Consider the following 26,144-nt stretch of genomic DNA (forward strand, 5'->3'; position numbering starts at 1 on the left):
CTGAGTCAGTTTTACCAGGATTTCCTTCTGCTGCTCATGGTGACTCACACCTGTAGTCTCAGCTCCTGAAAAGCTGAGGCAGGAGAATCACCACCAGCTTGAAGCCAGCTGATGCCTAGTACACAGAATGAGACCTTTCTCAAAAGCACAGATCACTTTCCTCAGTATAGGACCGATCTCACCAGGACATATGTGGTGCCCGTTCTGCTGTGCGTAGTTGAGAAATACAGTGTGAAGGATCCTGGGGCAGCGGGAGACACAGTGGTGAGGGGGGTGACACCTGCTATGTGGGGAGACATCCGACTGGCAAGAGGTGTAAGAAGTCATCTGTCATTTAGTGTATCGTTGTCCTTCTTCAGGAACTTGCCATAGATCCCTCTGCTACACTTTGATTTACAGCAACTTCAATTAGCTGAGCATGGTGGCCCACAGCTGTCATCCTAGTACTTGGGAGGCAGACACAGGAAGTTCAAGACTAATCTCTTCCAAATAATGAGTTTCAGGGCAGCCAAAGCTACAAAGAGACCCTTCTCCCTCTTGCTCTTCAAAAAGACAAATATATATGTCAGAATAAGGGTGTCTCTGAGTTAAAATTTGACCACATAGTGGCAGTCAGATGGTTCAGTAGGAAAAGTGCTTGTTTGGTAAGGCTGATGGTGGAGGAGAAACCAACTCCTGAAATGTGTCTTCTGACCTTGAAACTCTCAACATGTTACTCTTGTGTGTGCACCGACGCATATCACACACATGTCACACAAATACACACAATACTACATTTTTTCATTGTCTAAATAGGAAAAAGACACTTTTTGGTCTTGCATTGTAGCTCCAAATTGTGATGGGTTTAACACGTCAAGTTGATGTATGTATAGGTATTATCAAACAGATAATTCTTACAATGAAATGAACATTTTTTATGTGGCATTGTTTCTGCTTTTATCCTACAGCTCCTTTTAATCAATTGGTACCTTCATGTGTCACCTTAGGAAGGCTTTGGTTTTTGAGATAGGACCTCATGTGGCTATGGCTGCCCTGGACTCTTTTGCTTCCTCCTTCAGTTGCTGAGATCATGGATGTCAGGTGTCTGTGCCTAACGTAGACTTTTCACTGAGGGCGTCTGAGTGAGATCTCTGTTCTGAAGCCTGCTGTGTTTAGCCTAATACTCAACACTTTATTTGCAGAGCCAAACATAATTATATAGGGATAAGATGGATACCACCTGACAAGCCAGGACTATTCATTTGATCCTATGAACTCTTGCTTGTGGGCAGTAAGTTCCTGTTTCCCTTAGATACAGCCATTGCTGGACAGTCTCAAAGTTTTCCTCCGCCAAGATAAAAACACACATGTCTTCTGCTGGTAACACGGTTGGGTCTCCAAAAAGTAATAACATTCACATATTGAACTTACACAATTTCCAGGGGCTAGAAGGATGGCTCATTTTGTAGGTGCGCATATGGAGCTTGCAGAAGATGGAGTTCATTTCCCATAACCAGGTTGCCATTTCTTTGAATATGAATGAAATTGGTTCCTATCCCAACCTTTCATGACTCTTTTGTGACATGCATCCCAAATCCTTTGTTCATCTTTCTCCTGGGATATTCTTTTTTTTATTTGTTTTTTTTATTTATTTTTATTTTTTTAAAATTTATTTATTTATTAAAGATTTCTGACTCTTCCCCGCCACTGCCTCCCATTTCCCTCCCCCTACCCCAATTAAGTCCCCCCCCCCCAGCCCGCAAAGCAATCAGGGTTCCCTGTCCTGTGGGAAGTCCAAGGAACCCCCACCTCCATCCAGGTCTAGTAAGGTGAGCATCCAAACTGCCTAGGCTCCCACAAAGCCAGTGCGTGCAGTAGGATCAGAAACCCATTGCCATTGTTCTTGAGTTCTCAGCAGTCCTCATTGTCTATGTTCAGTAACATAGGATAAAACCGCTATGTTCAGAGAGTCCGGTTTTATCCCAGGCTTTTCCAGACCCAGGCCAGCTGGCCTTGGTGAGTTCCCAGTAGAGCATCCCCATTGTCTCAGTGTGTGGGTGCACCCCTCGCAGTCCTGAGTTCCTTGCTCGTGCTCTCTCTCCTTCTGCTCCTGATTTGGACCTTGAGATTTCAGTCCTGTGCTCCAATGTGGGTCTCTGTCTCTGTCTCCTTTCATCACCTGCTGAAGGTTAATATTCAGGAGGATGCCTATATGTTTTTCTTTGGGTTCTCCTTATTTAGCTTCTCTAGGATCACTAATTATAGGCTCAATGTCCTTGGTTTATGGCTAGAAACCAAATATGAGTGAGTACATCCCATGTTGCTCTTTTTGGGTCTGGCTTACCTCACTCAGGATAGTGTTTTCTATTTCCATCCATTTGCATGCAAAATTCAAGAAGTCCTTGTTTTTTATTGCTGAGTAGTACTCTAATATGTATAAATTCCATACTTTCTTCATCCATTCTTCCATTGAAGGGCATCTAGGTTGTTTCCAGGTTCTGGCTATCACAAACAATGCTGCTATAAACATCGTAGAGCATATACTTTTGTTGTATGATAAGGCCTCTCTTGGGTATATTCCCAAGAGTGGTATTGCTGGGTCCAGGGGTAAGTTGATCCCGAATTTCCTGAGAAACCGCCATACTGCTTTCCAAAGTGGTTGCACAAATTTGCATTCCCACCAGCAATGGATGAGTGTACCCCTTTCTCCACAACCTCTCCAACAAAGGCTATCATTGGTGTTTTTGATTTTAGCCATTCTGACAGGTGTAAGATGGTATCTTAAAGTTGTCTTGATTTGCATTTCCCTGATCGCTAAGGAAGTTGAGCATGACCTTAAGTGTCTTTTGGCCATTTGAAGTTCTTCTGTTGAGAATTCTCTGTTCAGCTCAATGCCCCATTTTATAATTGGGTTGGTTAGCCTTTTACGGTCTAGTTTCTTGAGTTCTTTATATATTTTGGAGATCAGACATTTGTCAGTTGCAGGGTTCGTGAAGATCTTCTCCCAGTTAGTGGGTTGCCTTTGTGTCTTAGCGACAGTGTCCTTTGCTTTACAGAAGCTTCTCAGTCTCAGGAGGTCCCATTTATTCAATGAGGTCCTTAATGTCTGTGCTGCTGGGGTTATACGTAGGAAGTGGTCTCCTGTGCCCATGTGTTGTAGAGTACTTCCCACTTTCTCTTCTATCAGGTTCAGTGTGTTCGGACTGATATTGAGGTCTTTAATCCATTTGGACTTGAGTTTTGTGCATGGTGATAGATATGGATCTATTTTCATTCTTCTACAGGTTGACATCCAGTTTTGCCAGCACAATTTGTTGAAGATGCTCTCTTTTTTCCATTGTATACTTTTAGCTCCTTTATCGAAAATCAGGTGTTCATAAGTTTGTGGGTTAATGTCAGGGTCTTCTATTCGATTCCATTGGTCGACTTCTCTGTTTTTATGCCAATACCAAGCTGTTTTCAATACTGTAGCTCTGTAGTAGAGTTTGAAGTCAGGGATGGTAATGCCTCCAGACGCTCCTTTGTTGTATAAGATTGTTTTGGCAATCCTGGGTTTTTTGTTTTTCCATATAAAGTTGATTATTGTCTTCTCCAGATCTGTGAAGAATTTTGATGGGATTTTGATGGGGATTGCATTGAATCTATAGATTGCTTTTGGTAGAATTGCCATTTTTACTATGTTGATCCTCCCAATCCAGGAGCAAGGAAGATCTTTCCATTTTCTGGTGTCCTCTTCAATTTCTTTCTTCAAAGACTTAAAGTTCTTGTCAAATAGATCTTTCACATCCTTGGTCAGAGTTACCCCAAGATATTTTATGCTATTTGTGGCTATCGTGAAAGGTGATGCTTCTCTAATTTCCCTCTCTGTTTCCTTATCCTTAGTGTATAGGAAGGCCACTGATTTTTTGGAGTTGATCTTGTATCCTGCCACATTACTAAAGGTGTTTATCAGCTGTAGGAGTTCTTTGGTAGAGTTTTTGGGGTCGCTTATGTATACTATCATATCATCTGCAAATAACGAGAGCTTAACTTCTTCTTTTCCGATACGAATCCCCTTGATCCCTTTATGTTGTCTTATTGCTATTGCTAGAACTTCAAGCACTATATTGAAGAGGTATGGAGAAAGTGGACAGCCTTGTCGTGTTCCTGATTTTAGTGGGATGGCTTTGAGTTTTTCTCCATTTAATTTAATGTTAGCTGACGGCTTGCTGTAAATAGCTTTTATTATATTTAGGTATAACCCTTGTATCCCTAATCTCTCCAAGACTTTTATCATAAATGGATGTTGAATTTTGTCAAATGCTTTTTCAGCATCTAATGAAATGATCATATGGTTTTTTTCTTTCAGTTTATTTATATGGTGGATTACATTGATAGATTTGCGTATGTTGAACCAGCCCTGCATCTCTGGGATGAAGCCTACTTGATCATAATGGATAATTTTTCTAATGTGTTCTTGGATTCGGTTTGCCAGTATTTTATTGAGAATTTTTGCGTCGATATTCATGAGTGAGATAGGCCTGTAATTTTCTTTCTCGGTTGGATCTTTGTGTGGTTTTGGTATCAGGGTAACTGTAGCTTCATAAAAGGAATTTGGCAATGACTCTTCTGTTTCTATATTGTGAAATACATTAAGGAGTATAGGTATTAGCTCTTCTTGGAAGTTCTGGTAGAATTCTGCATTGAAACCATCTGGTCCTGGGCTTTTTTTGGAAGGTAGATTTTTGATAACGGTTTCTAGCTCTTTGCGACTAACAGGTCTATTTAGATCGTTCACCTGGTCTTGGTTTAGCTTTGGTATGTGGTACTTATCTAAAAAAATGTCCATTTCTTTTGCATTTTCCAGTTTTGTGGCATACAGGCTTTTGTAGTAAGATCTAATGAGTCTCTGAATTTCCTCTGTGTCTGTGGTTATGTCTCCCTTTTCATTTCTGATCTTATTTATTTGTGTGTTCTCTCTCTGCCGTTTGATTAGTTTGGATAGGGGTTTGTCGATCTTGTTGATTTTCTCCAAGAACCAACTTTTTGTTTCATTGATTCTTTGGACTGTTTTCTGCATTTCTATTTTGTTGATTTCCGCCCTCAGTTTGATTATTTCCAGTCTCCTACTCCTCCTAGGTGAGTCTGCTTCTTTTTTTCTAAAGCTTTCAAGTGTGCTGTTAAGTCTCCGATGTATGCTTTCTCTGTTTTCAAAAAGTGGGCACTTAGTGCTATGAACTTTCCTCTTAGCACTGCTTTCATAGTGTCCCATAGGTTTGAGTATGTTGTCCCTTTATTTTCATTAAATTCAAGGAAGACTTTAATTTCTTTCTTGATTTCTTCCTTGACCCAGGTGTGGTTCAGTAGTTGACTGTTCAGTTTCCATGAGTTTGTCGGCTTTCTGGAGGTAGGATTGTTGTTGAATTCTAACTTTAATCCGTGGTGATCTGATAAGACACAGGTGGACACTGATATTTTTTTGTATCTGTGGAGGTTTCCTTTGTTTCCGAGTATGTGGTCAATTTTCGAGAAGGTTCCATGGGCTGCAGAGAAGAAGGTATATTCTTTCCTATTTGGGTGGAATGTTCTATAGATGTCTGTTAAGTCCATTTGCTTCATTACCTCCAGTAGTTCTCTTACTTCTCTATTAGGTTTCTGTCTGAGTGACCTGTCCATTGCTGAGAGAGGTGTATTGAAGTCTCCTACTACTAGTGTGTGTGGTTTGGTGTCTGCCTTGAGTTTTAGTAATATTTCTTTTACATACGAGGGTGCTTTTATATTAGGGGCGTAAATATTCAGGATTGAGACGTCATCCTGACAAATTGTTCCTGTTATGAGTATAAAGTGTCCATCTCGATCTCTTCTGATTGATTTTAGTTTGAAGTCAGTTTTGTTAGAAATTAGTATGGCCACACCTGCTTGTTTCTTAGGTCCATTTGCTTGAAAGATCTTTTCCCAGCCCTTTACTCTGAGTAGATGCCTGTCTTTGTGGTTGAGATGTGTTTCTTGCAAACAGCAGAATGTTGGATCCTGTTTTCGTATCCAATCTCTTAGCCTGTGCCTTTTTATAGGTGAATTGAGACCATTAATATTAAGTGATATTAATGACCAGTGGTTGTTTACGCCGGATATACTTATTTTTTTTGGAAGTAGAATTTGTGTGTCTCTCTTCTTTGAGTTGTGCTAGTGAAGGGTCGCTAGATGCCTGAGTTATTGTAGGCAGTGTTGGCAATGATGGATTCCTTGGGTTGCAGTTTTCCTTCTATTACTTTCTGTAGGGCTGGATTCGTGGCTACGTATTGTTTAAATTTGTTTTTATCCTGGAATGTCTTGATTTCTCCATTTATAGTGAACGAAAGCTTGGCTGGGTATAGTAGTCTGGGCTTGCATCCATGGTCTCTTAGCTTATGCATTACTTCTATCCAGGACCTTCTGGCTTTCATTGTTTCCATAGAGAAATCAGGTGTAAGTCTGATCGGTTTACCTTTATAAGTTACTTGGCCTTTTTCCTTTGCAGCTCTTAGTATTCTTTCTTTAACCTGTATATTTTGTGTTTTGATTATTATATGGCGAGGGGATGTTTTCCTTTGATCCAGTCTGTTTGGTGTTCTGTATGCTTCTTGAATATTCAAAGCAATATCTTTCTTTATGTTGGGAAAGTTTTCTTCCATAATTTTGTTCAAAATATTTCCTGGGCCTTTGAGCTGTGACTCTTCTCCTTCTTCTATTCCTATTATTCTTAGATTTGGTCTTTTTATTGTGTCCCATAATTCCTGAATGTTTTGTGATGATAATTTGTTGGCTTTGCAGTTTTCTTTGATCAGAGCGTTTATTTTCTCTATGGTGTCCTCAGAATCTGAGATTCTTTCTTCTATTTCTTGTATTCTATTGATTATGCTTGTTTCTGTAGGCTCTGCTCGTTGACCTAGATTTTCCATATCCAGCTGGTCCTCAGTTTGTGTTTTCTTCCTTGCTTCCATTTCAGTTTTCAATTCTTGAACTGTTTCCATTACCTGTTTGATCGTTCTTTCTTGGTTTCCCAGGGTATTATGTACGTATTTACTCATTTCTTCAAATTTTTGGTTATACTTCTCATCCATTTCTATAAGAGCATTTTTCACATGTTGTTTAAGGGACTCTACTGCTTTCATAAAGTCAATTTTTTCCACTTCTTCTGTGTTAGGGTGTTGGAGACCTTCTGTGGTAAGATCGTTGGGTTCTGGTGTTTTCATGTTGTTTTTCAGATTATTGGGTGAATTCTTTCCTTGGCGCCTGCCCATCTCCTCCTATCGATGCTATCTCAGGGGTCTTTTAATACTGGTTCAGGTTTCCCTGCTGGCCAGGGGCTCCTCTTACAAAATTCCCTTGCTCTGTTTCCTGATTCCTGCCGGGGGGCCAAGATCCCTCTAACCCCTCAGAAGGGTCTTCAGGAATAGGACCCGGCTTCTCCTTTGCCAGGGACCTCCCCAACCGAAGGCCTACCTCTTTGGTTTAATTGTAGTGGGGCGATCTGTTCTCGGTGTTGCGCTCGGTCCCTGCAGCCTGCTTCTGCTGCTGGGATGGTTCCCGCCGCCAGCAGCCTGTGTCCTCTGCGGCCACTCCGGTCCCAGTCGGTCCCCGCCGGCTGCGCTGGGCGTCCTCCGGCCGCCTTCCGCCTCCCAGTGTTCCGGCCGCCTTCCGCCTCCCGGTGTTCCGGCCGCCTTCCGCCTCCCGGTGTTCCGGCCGCCTTCCGCCGCCCGGTGTTCCGGCCGCCTCCTCCTGGGATATTCTTGTGTGACGTTTTGGTTCTTGTTTCTTGAGGCAAAGTCTCAGATAGCCCAGGCTGGCCTCAAACCCTGTGTACCCAAGAATGACATGGAACTTCTGATCCTTGCACCTCTACCTGTAAGTGCTGGGTATATAGGCATCCTCTTCTTTAACCCCTTCATGGAACAGGAATTGAGCTCAGTGCTTCCTCCATGCATGCTCCCAACTGAGCTTCACCTCCAGCCTCTTATTCTTTCTTTTTTCTTTTATGGTAAATCTTTAACATGCTTATTTTTAATTTAATGTCTTTAATACAGTTAGTGTTTAATATTGTGCCTCTGCACAGAATAAAATTTCTTAAAATATATATTCCTTATTTTATTAAATTTTAATCTAATAAACATTTTTCTTTTAAATAGGTTTTAATTTTACTATGTTTGCATGTATGTTTTACCTGCTTATATGCCTGTGCAGTGTGTATGCCTGGTGCCCATAAAGACCAGAAGAGAGCATCAGATCACTGAGAGCTGGAATTACAGGTTGGGAGCCATCATTGAGTGCTGGGGATGAATCCCAGGTCCTTTGGAGAAGCATCAAGGCTCTAACCACCTAGCCATGACTCTGGCCCCAGGACACTGATTTTTATCTCAACTCTACTGCTCCAAACATTTATGTTTTACCTTGGCAGTCAGAGACCTTTCTTTTTGTAATTATTGTTTTTGTTTTTGTTTTTGTTTTTTTTTTGGTTTTTCGAGACAGGGTTTCTCTGTGGTTTTGGAGCCTGTCCTGGAACTAGCTCTTGTAGACCAGGCTGGTCTCAAACTCACAGAGATCCGCCTGCCTCTGCCTCCCAAGTGCTGGGATTAAAGGCGTGCGCCACCACCACCTGACTAATTGTAAATTATTGTTATATGTTATGTGTATGGTGTTCTGCCTGCATGTGTGTCTATGTAGCATGTGCGTATCTGCTTCCTGAGATGGCCAGAGAGGGCATTTAATACACTGGAACTGGAGATACCGAGGGTTGGGTCATCATGGCGTTGCAAGGAATTGAACCAGAGTCCTTTAGAAAAGCAGCCAGTGCCCTTTAACCACCAAGTCAGCTGACAGCCCCAGAGATCTAAACCACACATTAGGTCATATTCTTGTACACAGGATTCCTTGTCAGAGAGGCCTGACAGAGAAGTGCCTTAGAAAATCAACTCCTCTTCCCTCTCTACAAGTTCTCACGGTTCTCTGCTGGCTCTGCTTTGATCACCTTCATGTTCTCACTGCCGTCACCTCAGGGCCTGCGCACCTGTTTCTCCCTGGGCCAGCATGGTCAGCTCACATATTCTTTCCTTCCCGTGTGTCACTTACTGAGGAAGCCCCTCTAAAACTGCAGCCATGTATCATGAAGCGGTAGCTCTGCCCATAATCCCAGCATTGGGAAGTGAAGGTAGGAGGATCAAGTTCGGGGCTATCTTGGTTACACATGGAATTCAGTCAGCTGGGACTACATGACACCTCATCCATAATAATAACCACCTGCGGCCTTGGTGTTGGTCCACAGCTCAGGGCCTAGTGTTTGCCTAGAGCATTAAACTTCGAAGTTAGACACTACCCAGCACCTCCCAATCAGCCTTCAGTCCAATCCACAGTCTCCTGGGAATGCTGGTGCATGCTCACCCTCCAGGCTGGGGCTGTCCCCAGCACCTGTGTCAGGTGGCTCACACTGCCTGCTCTATATCCAGCTCAGGGAATCTGACAGCCACTTCTGTCCTAGCACATGCAGGCACTTAAACACACACACACACACACACACACACACACAGAGAGAGAGAGAGAGAGAGAGAAATCAAAAGAAATCTTTTGTAACAAAAGAAATCAACAGGGAACTGGGCATGGTGTCTCATTTCAGTAATCCCAGTGCCCAGGAAGCTAAAGGACTGCTGTGGATATGAGGAAGACCCCGTCTCAAAACATTCCTAACAAATCATCTGCTAGCCCAGCCTGTTCCCAGGCCTGTAATTTCAAAGTGTGGAGAGTCCAGAGCCTGCTTCCTCCTCCACTGTAGAGTGAGTCAGAGGACAGCTTGCAACAACAGAAGACGCTAATTGGTGCTAACTTAAAATGGGACTTTTTCACCTCTGCCCAGCTCCTGACAACCAAGCTGGAGACAGAACCTTTGGAGCAAAGAAAGAGCTGGAGAATTGGGCCTTAGAGGCAAAGAAAAAATGCAGAACACCCATGTGCATGAGTATAGCTACTCATGGCCTCAGCAGGGGTGCTCTGCGGGCATTTACTACATGAGGAATAGCGCACATTTCTACATTATTTTTATGTGTGTGAGTGTTTTGCCTGCACTTGGGAATGTCTAATCCCTACAGTGGCCAGAAGGGGGCATCTGATTCCCTGGAACTAGATAGATTCCTGGAACTCAAAGTTTAGGGAGAGAACCAACTCCAACAAGTTCTCCTGTGGCCTTCACTTGACTTTAATGGCACAGGGCCCACCCATAAACACACACATTAATGTGATTTTAATGAAAGGAGATTTCTGGACTCTAGTGACAGCTCAATTGGTAGACAGCCTGCTTGCCTAGTAAGCATGAGGCCCTGGGCTCTTTCCACAGTGCCCACAGCTCAGGATGGTAGCACAGGCCTATAATCCCAGCATTCGGGGGTGGGACCAGGAAGTGCAAAAAGCCACTAATCCACCCCTAACGCCCCCCCCCCCCCAAGCAAGAAACCAGATTTTTCTAATTCTGCCTCTTAAGGACAGAAATGAGCCATGAGCCACCAAGCCTGGACATTTAAGAATTACGTAGAGGGGGGAATGGAGCACTAGGGCTGCTCCCCTGAGGTGCTGAGTTCAATTCCCACCACCCTCATGGTGGATGATAAACATCTATAGTGGGATCTGATTTCTTCTGGCATGAAGGCATACATGCAGATAGAGAACTCAGATACGTGGAAACAATAAAGGAATATTGTTTTTACAAGAAAATTAAGTGAAATGTATGAGAAGGCAAGAGTAATAGCTACAAACCCGAGGATGGAGTCGTTTTCATTTTATTAAAATTTAATGGATAAAATCAGTACATTCATGGGGACCTTGTCACATATCAACATGTAGTGTTCAACTATCAGGTGACAACTACCTTTTTAACAGTTTGTCTCCCCTTCTGGTGACAACATCTCAGATTCTCTCACCCAGCATTTTCCTCCTCTCCCTTGTTCCCCTCCTCTTCCATGAACCAATCAGGGCCTGAGAAGGCTCACAGGGTAAAAGTGCTTCCCATTGCAGACCTGATGACCTCAGTGCTGAAGGCAAGCCCAGGCCATGTGATGGAGGAAACATGACCTCGACACCCTCAACTGTATAGCCAGTCTGTCTGTCAGCCTATCCGTGTCTACCTGTCTCTGTGTGTCTCTGTGACATATACAAACACACAAATTTTTAAAAATTGGTTAAAATGTGCAAAAAAAATATAGATACCCAGATACATTAGCCTGCAGTCCCGGCTACTGGGGAAGGGGTGTGAAGGGTGAGAATAACAAATTCAAGGGTAGCCTAGACACCCTGACAAGACAACAACAAGATACAACGGGGTCGATGCTGTGAGGTCATTGCGGATCACCTGCAGAGAAGCTCTAGGCCCTGGACTGAATCCCTATTGCTGGATCTGGAAGACAAGGGGAGAAGAAAAGGGGAGGGGAATCGGGAGGGAAGGAGGGAAGGATGGAGCCAGGGAGATGGACAGAGGGAGGGTAACACTGATGATCTGATTACTAAAATGAAAACTTGGGAATAGTTTTAAATGTTTTAGAATTCTGCAATTGTTAATGCAGTTCTTTCTGAATATTTCAGGAGTTTCTGAGATTCTGGGTAAACTGGGGTATCTTCAAGAACAAATTTGAAAGGCTGGGCATTTGTGACTAAGGGTAGCTGAGCAGGAATCCAAGGTCAGCCTCAGGCTTGTACCAAGTTTGAGGGCAGCCTAGACTGCATAAGACCCTCTCAGATATAAAATAAATAAATATGTTCTTAAAACTCCCATCCCATTCTGAGGTGCGATGGGCCTGTGATACAGGGCTGTGATTCGAGCCACTTAGATGTGCTGAGCCAGAAGAGGCTGCAGAGTTAGTTAAGGCTAGCCCGGATGACTCCCCAGGACAGTCTCAACGATGACAAGAATGTGTCCGGCTCAGTATCCATCATTTGCTAGGCATGGGATTTAATAACAAAACTTCTTTCAGATGTAAGACATAGAAATTAAAAACTACACCTGTTGCTCGATCCATGGCTGTAACCCAAGGTACAGGAAGCAAAGATAGGCATGCTGACAGGAGTCAGCCTGGACAGCCTAGCAAGTTCCAGGCCCAATCTGGGAGACACAGAACTTGCCTTGAAAAAAGATAAATGAATAAAAGAGAATGTGGGTACAGCACTCACACCCATAATGCTATCAATGATGTATAGTCTTCCCATCAGCTGTACAACCTTGGGGATCACCTGGGATGGGAACAAGGGAGTATGGAGCCTGAACTAAATGTCAGAGTTAAGACCACCTGTGGGTTTTGGCCCACCATCTGAGGCAGAACACAGCCCAAGAGGTTCTGAACGAAGTCTCAGGTAGAAATAAGGGCAAACAGGCTCAGTGAAAGTATCCCTGAAAGTATAGATGTGAGATTTCTCAGGCATGCTATAGAAGGAGACCTCTCCCAGCTCATAGTCCAGGAAAACGCCAATGATTCTGGGTGTTGTGACCTTCAGCTTAGAGTTTGGGTCAGCAGGTCCTGAGACCACAAAGCAGTCACCCTGCCAGAGGATCCTCCAGCATTTCTCAGGGGCAGAGGAGGACCGCCTTTCCCCAGGGGACAGATTGGCTTGGCAGATACCAATAGCCCATTCAGGCTTCTTTCCCACCTTCACCTCCCAGTAATGTCTCCCTGAATTAAAATTTGGAATCCCCAACACAACACGACTCCTGATAAACCTTTTTGAAGAACGTGGAAGACCTTGTCTTTTCTTTAACAATGAGACACATTTTCTATCCTCAGACACAAGCAGGTTTAAATGGGCTGTTTCTGGGTCTAGAGTTACCTGAACTGTAAATCGCTGTATAAGTTTCTGTAGAGCTGAATACTGAGGAGGAAAGTTGTAGGCTTCTCTTCTTATCTGAGCTGGGACAATGTCTGGGGGAGGAACACTCAAAAGTTTCTGGTAGAAATCCTTGAGTGTCGACAGCATTTCTAGATCTGAGAGCTGTCTGTTCTTCTCCGCATTGCCCCTGAAACTGTTGGCTGTGGGAATAAAGTGTTCTAATGCTGCTATGTTTTCGCTCAGCTTCTGCTTGAGATCCTTCTCCTCGTCCTTTAACCTGGAGAAAGCTTTCTGCTGTTCTCCATCTAAAAACCGGCTTAGTCTCTCAAATTCAGAAGTCAGTTCTTGCTTCTGGGCTTCTGTGTTTTTTCTCAAGACCGTGATTCTTTCACTTTGAAGGTCTTTTAAGTCTTGAATCTTTTTTATCTTCCTCTTGATGGACTTAATAAAACCACAAGACTTTTCGCTGTTCTGAGAGGCAGCCTCTGCAACGGGGGTCACCTGATGGCTGTTGTGGCTCCCAGGCCCTATGCACTGGTCACACAGCAGCTGCAGGTCATCCTCACAGAAGAAGGTCAGGACCCGGTTGTGCTGATCACAGCTAGTGCTGGTCTCCTGACTGTTGTTCCTGTTCGTCTCGCTGTGGTGCTGCTGGGCCATTTCAACCATGCTCCCAACCTGGACATTGGATGTGAGATTCTTCCCTTGACGTGACTGTCGACAGAAAAGACAGGAGAAGCCGCCCTGTGGCTCTGCACAGAAGGATTTGAAGCAGGATTGACAGAAGTTGTGGTCACATTCTGTGGGGACTGGGTCTTCCAGGTCATCCATACAGATGTTACATTTGGTCTCTGCCTGGAGTCTGGTCAAGTTCGATGCCTGTGACATCAGGCTGGGAATAATAAAGGTCTGGACCTGGGTGGGCTTTCTTCTGACACTTGGCTCTGGAGTGCCCTGCAGGGACAAGCTGACTCGATTGTCCTGCAATTCCCCCTTGAAACCGCTGTTGCCCCACTGTTGTCGCCTGGGTTACCCTACAGTGGTGGAAGCCTTGAGTCCTTTATGGTTTTAGCCTCTAATTCCAGCTTCCAACGAGGTCCTTGGCATGGGCTTGCAGCCCGTGACAGCTCAAGTGGACAGCTGCTCTTCTGGACTCTGGCAGCTCATAGTTGCTTTGAGTAAAAAGAAATTCCTTTAGAAGAATAAAAGTAATACTAGGTTAGTTCAGATGGTCCCAGGTCCCACTCAGTACCTGGCTCCCTTTAAACTCTGACTGATGTCACACATCTCAGTCATTCCCAAGCCTGGAACACTGAGCCCTGCCTCCTCCACCCACATGGCCACACAGCCCACGTGTTCACCAGCCCTTGCAACCTGTGGGAAGGGTAGAGCCCTGGATGTAGACTGACAATAAACAAGAGTTGGCACAGCCTTGATAAAATATCCTGTAACCCATGATCCTCTCTGCTTACCAAGTGCTGACATGATAGGGCTGAGACCACAGGAGTCCTGATGGAAATCACACTCAGGGCCTCAAGCAGGCCAAGCAGGTGCTCTACACACTGAGTTATGTCCCTAGGCCATGATTTTCATTGCTTTTCTTTGTTGTTATTGTTTTGATATGGTTTGTTTGTTTTCTATTTTTGTGTGTGAGAAGTTTTCACTATTAGCTCATCTGGACTCAAATTCACCATGTACATCATGCTGACCTCCAATTCACAGAGATTCACCAACCTCTGCGTCCAGGTGCTGGACAGAAAGGCTTGTGTTCACAGTCTCATATTATAGCAGAATGTCCTGGGACTCCCCGTGGCACATTCAGCCTGGGTTTGCCTTGAAATGGAAGCAGTATTGTTTGGTTCAGCCTCCTAACTGCAGGGCTTACAGCCAAGTAGCACAGGGTAAGCCTGTTGTTTTATGTGACAGCTAGGAAGCAGCTACATCCCAACCACCAGCCAAACTCTTGGAATCAGATAAATAAGGACAGTCTTGCTCTAAACTTTCACCTCTCTCTGCATTCTTAAAAGAAATCATACCACATTTGGTTTTCATTTTTATAATTAAATGTACCACAGAAGACCTTAGGAAGTAAAAACCCAGAACACAGATAACCTTATATGCAAACAAATGAAATAAAAGTACCCCTGCAGGGTGATGAGACACACCTTTAATGTTAGGTAACGGTGGAGACAAACTCATCCTGTTCAAGGTCCTCTTCCAAAATACAGAGGAATCTGAGGCCAGTCTGTCTCCAAACACAAACTGCTCTAGGGAAAAGGTGCTTGCTGTCAAGCCTGATGACCTGAGTTTGGACCTAGGGACCACATTTTGTCCTGTGACCAACACACACCATGGTACAAGGGCACACTTAAACATGCTTGGTAAATAAATGTTATTCAAAATTTATGAAACTAAACAAGCAAGCCTATAAAAATTTTCAGTGTTCTCTCTGTTTTTGTTTTGTTTTTTTCTTTTAGACAGGTTCTCACTCATCCTTGCTTTCTTGCTTGAATCTTACAATGCAGATCAGGTTTGCCTCTGCCTCCAAAAAATAGATAAATAAATAAAAATAAAACCTCTTTGTGTTTAGGTCTGTTTCTTTGCTAAACTATCCAAACAGTAGATAAAGCCAAGCACCGTGGCCCACACATTTAAACCCAGCCCGCGGGGGCAGAGGCAGGAGGATCTCTGTGAGTACAAGCCTTGGACCATCTTGGGACCCTCTCTCAAAACAAACAAGAAATAGAAGTGTTCATAGTAAAACCAGGAATTGGGAGCTGCTTTTGTGGAGGGGCCTGAATCCTCCCTGAGAGCACAGATTGGCAAATGAACAAAGGCAGCTGCCTTCTGTCTTCATTTTGCATCTGCTTGTTGCACTTTGAAGAGGCTCAGAGCACAAATATAAATCTTTGTCCTAAACTTGTAGTGAGCTTGGATCCCAGGAACAACAAAACCTCTCAGGACAGAAGCCCCTCCCCTCCACTCAGCAGATGAGGTAATTACCTTCCAGGATAAGGCTGCACCCTGGAGTTTGAGGGCTCACCTTCCAAGAGCCAGAATTGATCCTCTGCACAGTGACAGTGAGGAGGGCCTGAGACCACATCACACAACCCAGGCTGAGCTTGACCAATAAGAGAAACTTCGACCAGGGCCAATTAATAAGGATCGCCTGTGCCCACCCTAATTTGGTCTGTACTTAAACCTGGAGCACTCACCAGTAGCCCAGGGCTCCCTGCAGGTCAGCTAGCATTTTCCTACTGGGTTGCATGCTCAGGCCCACGTAATTGAGTTAATTTATTCAATTTCATAGCAGAGATATACCACTGAAATCTGGATTCTTCTGTCTCCACTTTTGTAGGAGCTGGAATTAAACCCTTGAGCAGCCACCCCTGGCTTTTGTTTCTATCCCTGTTCTTCAGTTTTCTTGGTCTCTTTCAATTGTAAATGTGGACACTTAGAGGGCCTAGCTGCTGGGCCTACCTAGGTCAGGTGTTTCTTCTGAAAACCTAGGTGGCATCAGCTGAACATTTTCCCCTAGCTAGGCTAGTTCCTAACAGTCAGACTGTTTATTCCTGTATACTAGTTATGCCTTGCTTGCTCCTGTAACAAACATCTCAGCTTCATGATTCCTTAAACAAAATCAAGTTTTGGGTCCAATTCATGGAACTCAAGATGGCAGCTGCTCCCTAGAGCAGAACTGGCTTCTCTTCTCTAGCACAGCTCCTTAGCTGTTAGGCACCTGCCCTTGGCCTCATTCCTCAATTCTAAAGTCCCCTGAGCCTCTCCACACTGGATCTTCTGCAAGGACACCTGGGTTGCCTGACTAACTCCTTTAACTCCTCACCCTCCTTAGATCCTTATTGTCACGGGATGTGTGAATATCGGGAGTGTACTTGGCTTCATTTAGTTTCCATGGAGGCACAGTCAGGACACAGATCACTGCCCCAGAATAGACGTTATGAAGGAAGGAGAATGTACCAGGTTGGGACAAGTAGAGCTATCTCTCTTCCAGAGAGGCTGAGTGGCAGCTGGCAGGTATAGGCAGCATTAGCATTCCACAGAGGTCTGAAAATTTCCCAGGGTGCATTTGGAGTTTAGCCATTTCCCTAGTGTCAGAGAGCTCTCTGTCCTGTGACTGTGGTAAAGGCACTGGGAAACAGTAAATTACTTGGTGACATGAGTCTACAGGTGCATCCAGTCCAGTGAGTAGTCAGGGAGACTGGGGCTGTCGATCTCACTCCACCATCCTCTGGCTCTGTTGCAGACACAGGCATCCTGGCACATGTATGGGGATGCGTGTCAGGGGACAATGCTTTTGAAATTGGTTCTCTCCTTGTACCTTCACCTGGAGTCTTGAACTCAAACTCATGTCCTCCGGTTGGACTGGCTTGTCCAGTATCTTCTCCAGCTAAGATCTCACTGGCCCATTATCATCTTCTAAAAGAGTCCTTATGTTTCAGAGCTGTAGTCTGAAATATCTCTGTGCAGAAGCTGGCCAGAAACTATTTTATCTATTTAGACTAGATTGACTTTGGCCTCAGTTTTTCTTCACCAGCCTCCAAGTACTGGGGTTGAAGGCAGGAGCCACCACACTCAGGTGTACGCCCTTCCTTCTTTTGTGTAAGATTCCTTATGTATGTGCATGTGTATCACGTGTCTGCCTCATTCTCACTAGAGTTAAAGGCAGTGTTGAGCTGCCATGTGGGGCACCCAACCAGGTCATCTCAAGTTCTTTAACCATTTGGCCACAGCCCCACATTCCATGTCTCCTTACCACAGAATATTTATGTGCCCGTACGGGTCCCCGCTGTCCCCATCACAATCCCAGGCTTCTGAGTGCCTAGAATCAGAAGTCTGAGTCCCCAAGCCCAGTGTCGCCACCATTTAACATGGTGTGAAGTAAGTCATCAGGAATGCTTTGTTCTAGGATCACTGGGCACCAGCACCCCCTTTAGTTACTGTGTCAAAAAAAATCAATAAACCACCAAGTAAAAAACTTCAACACACTGAGAAAAATTCAGTTTATTCTAAATATTTAACAACTGAACACAGACCGCTAGCCCCAGTTAAGAAAGCTTACCCATATGAATTCTTCTCTTTCTCTGATACGTGTATAAACATGCAGATACATGGCTTCCCTGGGAAAATTCCAGCATCTGTGTCTTGTCGGGCTACATGGTCTCCCCTTGACTCTGTCCTTCTTTCCTCCAGCATTCAGTTTAGTTTTCCTCGGCTAGCTCTGTTCCCCTATAGCTCTGCTATAGGCCCAAAACAGTTCCTTAATTAAGGAATGATATTCATGGCATACAGAGGCTAATCCCACATCAGAAAGAAAGAGAGAGACAGAGACAGACGAAAGAAAGATAGAATGAAAGAAAGAAAGAACAAACGAACGAACGAAAGAAAAAGAATGGTAGAAAGAAAGAGACACAGGACTGAGAAAGTGTTGGTTGTAACGTGTATGTTTTGCCTTACAGGGTTCGTTGGATGTCCTTCAAAGTCTGGATGATGACCCCTTCTGGACACCCAGCCTCTCTCTCGCACACCACTCCTTACGTGCTCACTTTAGACCTAGATTCCATCCTCTTCCCACGGTCATCATCGCGAATCTTCTGTTGTTTATACATGTGAGTTCACTGCAGAGCTAGTGTTCCTAAAACACACGAGCATGCATGGGGAGAGATGGTCCAGTCATAAGATGCTTGAGGACCCAGGCACATCTCCAAAAGCTATGTGAAAACCAGGGGGTGGAGGAGCAAACACCCAACAATGGGGTGGTGGAGACAGGAGGAACCCTGAGATTCAGTGGCCAGCCTAATCTGCTAGGAGGTGAACCCAGACCATCCAGAGGACTCCATCTCCAGATCAAAACAACAAGGTAGACGTCTCCCAAAGAACAGCATGTGCATTGTTCTCTGACCTCAGGTGCATGCACATGTGTGCACACATACAGTGTATGAGCTCTGTGGAGGCATTTGGGTTGCATCTATCAGTTTTTCCAAATGTAAATATTTTCATACAGATGCAAAGAGTTTACTGTAGAGATGTTTGCACATGTGTAAGGGCATTCTTAGTGGCAGTGGGATTGTCACACAAGAAATCACGAGATCCCTGGTGTTCCTAGGACCACTGCTTCTCCTCCTGTATTCCAGGCTAGCTGGTCCTTGAGCAGAAATATTTACTGCCTATAACAGGGTAGAAGGAGAGAAATTGTCCTCTGGTGTCTACATTCCTGCTTGAGCACAGTGCTCACACACAAGCACAGTAAATCCATGAGTAAAGCCAGGCTTGGTGGCACACGCCTATAATTTCAAGCTCGTGGAAGGCAGAGGTGGCAATCTCTGAGAAGAGACATCCTTTCATCCCTGCTGTTTCCCTTCCTTCCTCAGGCAACACAGCCCTCCTGCTGCTCCTGTGCCTGCAGCATTCCTTCCCTGAGCCCAGCAGCCTGTACCTGGAGCTGATTCTAGCTGTCCTGGCCCTGGAGCTGATCTGCTCCCTGAGCTGTCTGCTGCTCTATGCAGGTGAGAGTGGAAGCCTCTGTCCTGTGACGTCTGCCTCTCCTGTCACTGCAGACACAGCTGTCACTTCAGTGAGCAGCCTTCATTCGCTGAGGACTCCTTTAGCGCCTTTGTCTTTGACATCTGACCACTTCCGGTCTGCTGTCCTTCAGAGTAAGAGAAGAGACAACCACTCCCAGTGAGTCCATTTTCTCCACTCCTGTCAGTCACAGATGTTGGGGACCTTGAGCTGCAGAGGTGGCTCAGCATTGAGAGTCCAGACTGCTCCTCATCGGGTCAGGTGCTCACAACTGCCAGTAAAGCCACCCCAGGGGACCCGGTGCCTCTGTCTTCCAGAAAGCACAGGCACACAGCCTTACACACACAATTTAAAAAGCTTTGAATAGGAAAGTATTTTCAGTTTACTGAAGTAAAACTTTCGCAGAAAACAAAACAACAAACTTCTTTCCTGTAAGGCGGTGGTTCTCAGCCTTCCCAATGCTGTGACCTTTAATACAGTGCCTCAGGTTGTGCTGACCACTCAACATGAAATTACTTTTCTTACTACTTCATAAGTGTAATTTTGCTACTGTTGTGACTTGTAATGTAAATATCTGATATCCAGGATATCTGACATGTGATCCCGTGAAAGGTCATGACCCACACTTTGAGAACTACTGCTATAGGGTAAACAAACAATGTGACCCTCAACTTGTAGCCAAGTCCCTGCCTCTGCCTTCCAAGCTCTGTGATTCTAGCTGAGTCAGCAAGTTAGGCCCTGCGTGTATGTAAATTTGACATCTTAATTAAAAAGAATGACCAGGCCTAATGGCACACACATTTATTCCCAGTACTTGGGCACAGACCCACATGGGTCTCTTTCCTTCGTTTTTGGTTTTTGTAGACAGTGTTTCTCTGTGTATCCCTGACTTTCCTGGACAGCTGCTTCAGAGCAGTGGATTAAAGACCGTGCTACCATCATCTGGCTCACTTGGTGACTTTAAATTGTAAAAACCTCTTTTGTTTGTGTTTGTTTTCAAGAGAGTATTTCTCTGTGTATCCCTGGCTGTCCTCAAACTCACTCTGTAGACCATTCTGACTTCAAACTCATAGAGATCCCTACCTGCCTCTGCCTCCCGAGTGCTGTGATTAAAAGCATCTGCCACAACCACCCAGTTTAAATTACAAAAGTTAAAACAACTTTTCTAGGCCAAAAAAGCCTAAAATCAAGTAAAAATAAAGGCAATATGTGCAAAACACATTGATTTCTAGAGCAGGAGTCACTAAATTTATTCCTGAAAGACTGGTCTTGCAATATCCCTGATGTATGAACCTGAGGGAAAACTCTGGGCAGCTGTGCCTTACTGAATGCTGCTGAGGGCTCAGTCAAAATGAAATAAAATCGCGTTGATGAATCCGTGTAACCTTTTTCTATCCTGATTTCTGCAGGACTATTTCAAGCCTAGAAGAAATTGTTGAAAAGCAGGGAGACATAATCATATATCTGAAGAGACACAATGCCCTGCTCAGTAAGCGGTTGTTGGATCTGGCCTCTCAGCCAGCTAGGACCTGAGAGACTCCTGGGTATGACAGCTATCAAATCCTCAGTAACTCCAGACTGCCCCAAGTTACTTTCACAGTGTGTGATGGGAACATGAGCCCTGGGTGGTTACAAATATCTGGGAAACTGGAGAATATTGTGTATGGTTTGAAATAATTTAACTTCTTCTGGAATCTAAGCCGTAGTTTAAGAACTCTGGAATAATTTGGCTCCTTTTAAAGCAATTGTGCCATGACAGTCTGCTGTAAACAGTGTTTCAAACCAGTCTGTTCTTGCCACAGTCAGCTGCTGAGAGAAGACATCATTCCTAGTGCTCCCTGTTTTCTTCTAGAGTCTCACGAGTGTTTTGTATGAGTGAGGGCAGATCAGGTGAGGCAAAGGTCAGGTTTGTTGTTGTTTTCTTGTTTGTTCTCCAGAGCTGGGGGCGAACCCAATGCCTCACACAGAATGAGCAAACACTCTGCCTCTGAGTCAGTTTTACCAGGATTTCCTTCTGCTGCTCATGGTGACTCACACCTGTAGTCTCAGCTCCTGAAAAGCTAAGGCAGGAGAATCACCACCAGCTTGAAGCCAGCTGATGCCTAGTACACAGAATGAGACCTTTCTCAAAAGCACAGATCACTTTCCTCAGTATAGGACCGATCTCACCAGGACATATGTGGTGCCCGTTCTGCTGTGTGTAGTTGAGAAATACAGTGTGAAGGATCCTGGGGCAGCGGGAGACACAGTGGTGAGGGGGGTGACACCTGCTATGTGGGGAGACATCCGACTGGCAAGAGGTGTAAGAAGTCATCTGTCATTTAGTGTATCGTTGTCCTTCTTCAGGGACTTGCCATAGATCCCTCTGCTACACTTTGATTTACAGCAACTTCAATTAGCTGAGCATGGTGGCCCACAGCTGTCATCCTAGTACTTGGGAGGCAGACCCAGGAAGTTCAAGACTATCCTGGTCCAAATAGTGAGTTTCAGGCTCGCTAGAGCTACAAAATGATCCTTTTTGCTCTCGCCCAAATCCTCTGCTAGCCCAGCCTGTTCCCAGGCCTGTAACATCAAAGTGTGGAGAGTCCAGAGCCTGCTTCCTCCTCCACTGTAGAGTGAGTCAGAGGACAGCTTGTAACAACAGAAGACCCTCCTGGATGCTAACTTAAAATGGAATATTTTCACCTCTGCCCAGCTCCTGATAACCAAGCTGTAGACAGAGAAAAAATGCAGACTGAAACACCTGTTTACATGAGTATTTCTACTCATGGCATCAACAGGGGTGCTCTGTGGGAATTTAACTCCATGAAGAATAGCACACATTTCTACATTATTTTTATGTGTGTGTGTGTGTGTTTTGTCGTCATCATGTATATGTATGCATCCACTTGGGAATGTCTAATCCCTATGGTAGCCAGAAGGGGGCATCTGATTCCTTGTAACTGTAATAAATTCCTGGAACTCAAAATTTAGGAAGAGAACCAACCCCAGCAAATTCTCCTGTGGTTCCCTTGACTGTCATGGCACAGGACCCACCCATAAACACACACATAAATGTGATTTTAATGAAAGGAAGTTATCTTCTGGACCCTAGTGACAGCTCAGTTGGTAGACAGCCTGCTTGCCTAGTAAGCATGAGGCCCTGGGCTCTTTCCACAGTGCCCACAGCTCAGGATGGTAGCACAGGCCTATAATCCCAGCACTGGAGAGATGGGACCAGGAAGTGCAAAAAGCCACTACCACCCCTAATCCCCCAAAGCAAGAAACCAGATTCTCCTAATTCTGCCTCCTAAGGACAGAAATGAGCCATGAGCCACCAAGCCTGGACATTTAAGAATTACGTAGAGGGGGGAATGGAGCACTAGGGCTGCTCCCCTGAGGTGCTGAGTTCAATTCCCACCACCCTCATGGTGGATGATAAACATCTATAGTGGGATCTGATTTCTTCTGGCATGAAGGCATACATGCAGATAGAGAACTCAGATACGTGGAAACAATAAAGGAATATTGTTTTTACAAGAAAATTAAGTGATTTTAGCCATTCTGACCGGTGTAAGATGGTATCTTAAAGTTGTCTTGATTTGCATTTCCCTGATCGCTAAGGAAGGACTACTGAGAACTCAAGAACAATGGCAATGGGTTTCTGATCCTACTGCACGCACTGGCTTTGTGGGAGCCTAGGCAGTTTGGATGCTCAACTTACTAGACCTGGATGGAGGTGGGGGTTCCTTGGACTTCCCACAGGACAGGGAACCCTGATTGCTTTTCGGGCTGGGGGGGGGACTTAACTGGGGGAGGGGGAGGGAAATGGGAGGCGGTGGTGGGGAAGAGACAGAAATCTTTAATAAATAAATAAATTAAAAGAAAAAAACGCTAAAAAAAAAAGAAAATTAAGTGAAATGTATGAGAAGGCAAGAGTAATAGCTACAAACCCGAGGATGGAGTCGTTTTCATTTTATTAAAATTTAATGGATAAAATCAGTACATTCATGGGGACCTTGTCACATATCAACATGTAGTGTTCAACTATCAGGTGACAACTACCTTTTCAACAGTTTGTCTCCCCTCTGGTGACAACATCTCAGATTCTCTCACCCAGCATTTTCCTCCTCTCCCTTGTTCCCCTCCTCTACCATGAACCAATCAGGGCCTGAGAAGGCTCACAGGGTAAAAGTGCTTCCCATTGCAGACCTGATGACCTCAGTGCTGAAGGCAAGCCCAGGCCATGTGATGGAGGAAACATGACCTCGACACCCTCAACTGTATAGCCAGTCTGTCTGTCGGCCTATCCGTGTCTACCTGTCTCTGTGTGTCTCTGTGACATATACAAACACACAAATTTTTAAAAATTGGTTAAAATGTGCAAAAAAAAATATAGATACCCAGATACATTAGCCTGCAGTCCCGGCTACTGGGGAAGGGGTGTGAAGGGTGAGAATAACAAATTCAAGGGTAGCCTAGACACCCTGACAAGACAACAACAAGATACAACGGGGTCGATGCTGTGAGGTCATTGCGGATCACCTGCAGAGAAGCTCTAGGCCCTGGACCGAATCCCTATTGCTGGATCTGGAAGACAAGGGGAGAAGAAAAGGGGAGGGGAATCGGGAGGGAAGGAGGGAAGGACAGAGCCAGGGCAAGGAAGGGAAAGACCGAGGTTAACATTGATGATCTGATTACTAAAACGAAAACTCGGGAAGTTTTAAAGGTTTTAGAATTCCGCATCTGTTAATCCAGTTGCTTGTGAATATTTCAGGAGTTTCTGAGATTCTGGGTAAACTGGGGTATCTTCAAAACAAATTTGAAAGGCTGGGCATTTGTGACTCAGGAGAGCAATGCAGGAATCCAAGGTCAGCCTCTGCGTTGTACCAAGTTTAAGGCCATCCTAGACTGCATAAGACCCTCGCAGATACAAAATAAATAAATATATTCTTAAAACTTTCATCCCATTCTGAGGTGCGATAGGCCTGTGATACAGGGCTGTGATTCGAGCCACCTGGATGTGCTGAGCCAGGAGGGACAGCAGAGTTAGCCCGGATGACTCCCCAGAACAGTCTCTAAGATGACAGGGTTGTGTGTGGCTCGATGGTCCATTATTTAGTAGGCATGGGATTTAATAACAAAACTTCTTTCAGATGTAAGACACAGAAATTAAAAACTACACCTGTTGCCAGATGTGTTGCCATGGCTGTGACCCAGAGTACAGGAAACTGAGATAGGCATGCTGACAGGGGTCGGCCTGGACAGCAGAACAAGTTCCAGGCCCAATCTGGCCAACACAGGAAGAACTTGCCTTGAAAAAAGATAAATAAATACAATAAAAGAAATGTGGGTACAGCACTCACAACCATAATGCCAGCCATGAGGTGTAGTCTGGAGGAGCACAAATTCAGAGTCGTCCTCAGCTGTACAACCTTGGGGATCACCTGGGATGGGAACAAGGGAGTATGGAGCCTGAACTAAATGTCAGAGTTAAGACCACCTGTGGGTTTTGGCCCACCATCTGAGGCAGAACACAGCCCAAGAGGTTCTGAACGAAGTCTCAGGTAGAAATAAGGGCAAACAGGCTCAGTGAAAGTATCCCTGAAAGTATAGATGTGAGATTTCTCAGGCATGCTATAGAAGGAGACCTCTCCCAGCTCATAGTCCAGGAAAACGCCAATGATTCTGGGTGTTGTGACCTTCAGCTTAGAGTTTGGGTCAGCAGGTCCTGAGACCACAAAGCAGTCACCCTGCCAGAGGATCCTCCAGCATTTCTCAGGGGCAGAGGAGGACCGCCTTTCCCCAGGGGACAGATTGGCTTGGCAGATACCAATAGCCCATTCAGGCTTCTTTGTCACCTTCACCTGCCAGTAATGTCTCCCTGAATTAAAATTCGGAATCCCCAGCACAACAGAGCTATCGGTAAAACTTTCTGAAGAACCCGCAGGATCTTGTTTTTTCTTTAACAATGAGACACATTTTCTATCCTCAGACACAAGCAGGTTTAAATGGGCTGTTTCTGGGTTTAGAGTTACCTGAACTGCAAATCGCTGTATAAGTTTCTGTAGAGCTGAATACTGAGGAGGAAAGTTGTAGGCTTCTCTTCTTATCTGAGCTGGGACAATGTCTGGGGTATAAAGACTCTCAGATATCTGGTAGAAATCCTTGACTCTCGACAGTATTTCTACATCTGAGTCTGCTCTGCCTGCCACCATGTGGCTAAAGAGCCCTCTGACTGTGGAAATATGGTTCTCAAATGCTGCTATGTTTTCGCTCAGTTTCTGCTTGAGATCCCGCTCCTCTTCCTTTAGCCTGGAGAAAGCTGTCTTCTGTTCCCTATTTAAAAACTGGATGAGTTGCTGAAATTCAGAATTCAGTTCTTTCCTCTGGGCTTCTGCCTGCTGCCTTAACTTCTGGGATTTTTTTATTTGAAGAATTTTTAACTGGTGAACCTCTTTTAGTTTCTTCTGGAGGGATTTGGTCAATCTGTGAAGCTTTCTCCTGTGATGAGAGGCAGCCTGTGCAATGGGGGTCACCTGATGGTTGTTGTGGCTCCCAGGCCCTATGCACTGGTCACACAGCAGCTGCAGGTCATCCTCACAGAAGAAGGTCAGAACCTGGTTGTGCTGGTCACAGCGAGTGCTGGTCTCCTGACTGTTGCTGTTGCTTGTCAAGATATACAGATCCTGGGCCCTTTCAACTATCTTCCCAAGCTGATCATTGTTTGAGAGATTCCTCTTGTTGCATGGCTGTCGACAGATCGGGCAGCGAAACAATTCTTGCCCTTGCTCATATGAGGATCTGAGGCAGGTGTGACAGAAGTTGTGTCC

The 26,144-nt window shown here is 44.8% G+C and overlaps 1 protein-coding gene across 1 annotated transcript; it reads right to left on the reverse strand.

Moving 5' to 3' along the window:
* Positions 1–9,522: 9,522 nt before the first annotated feature.
* LOC142857054 (tripartite motif-containing protein 75-like) lies at positions 9,523–13,680 on the reverse strand. Its single transcript, XM_075984659.1, has one exon. The coding sequence runs from the start codon at positions 13,678–13,680 to the stop codon at positions 12,235–12,237; it is 1,446 nt and encodes a 481-aa protein (XP_075840774.1). The 3' UTR covers positions 9,523–12,234.
* Between the last annotated feature and the right edge of the window lie 12,464 nt (positions 13,681–26,144).

This window comes from Microtus pennsylvanicus, chromosome 9 (assembly GCF_037038515.1).
Source record: "Microtus pennsylvanicus isolate mMicPen1 chromosome 9, mMicPen1.hap1, whole genome shotgun sequence".
In the NCBI taxonomy this organism is placed as follows: domain Eukaryota; kingdom Metazoa; phylum Chordata; class Mammalia; order Rodentia; family Cricetidae; genus Microtus; species Microtus pennsylvanicus.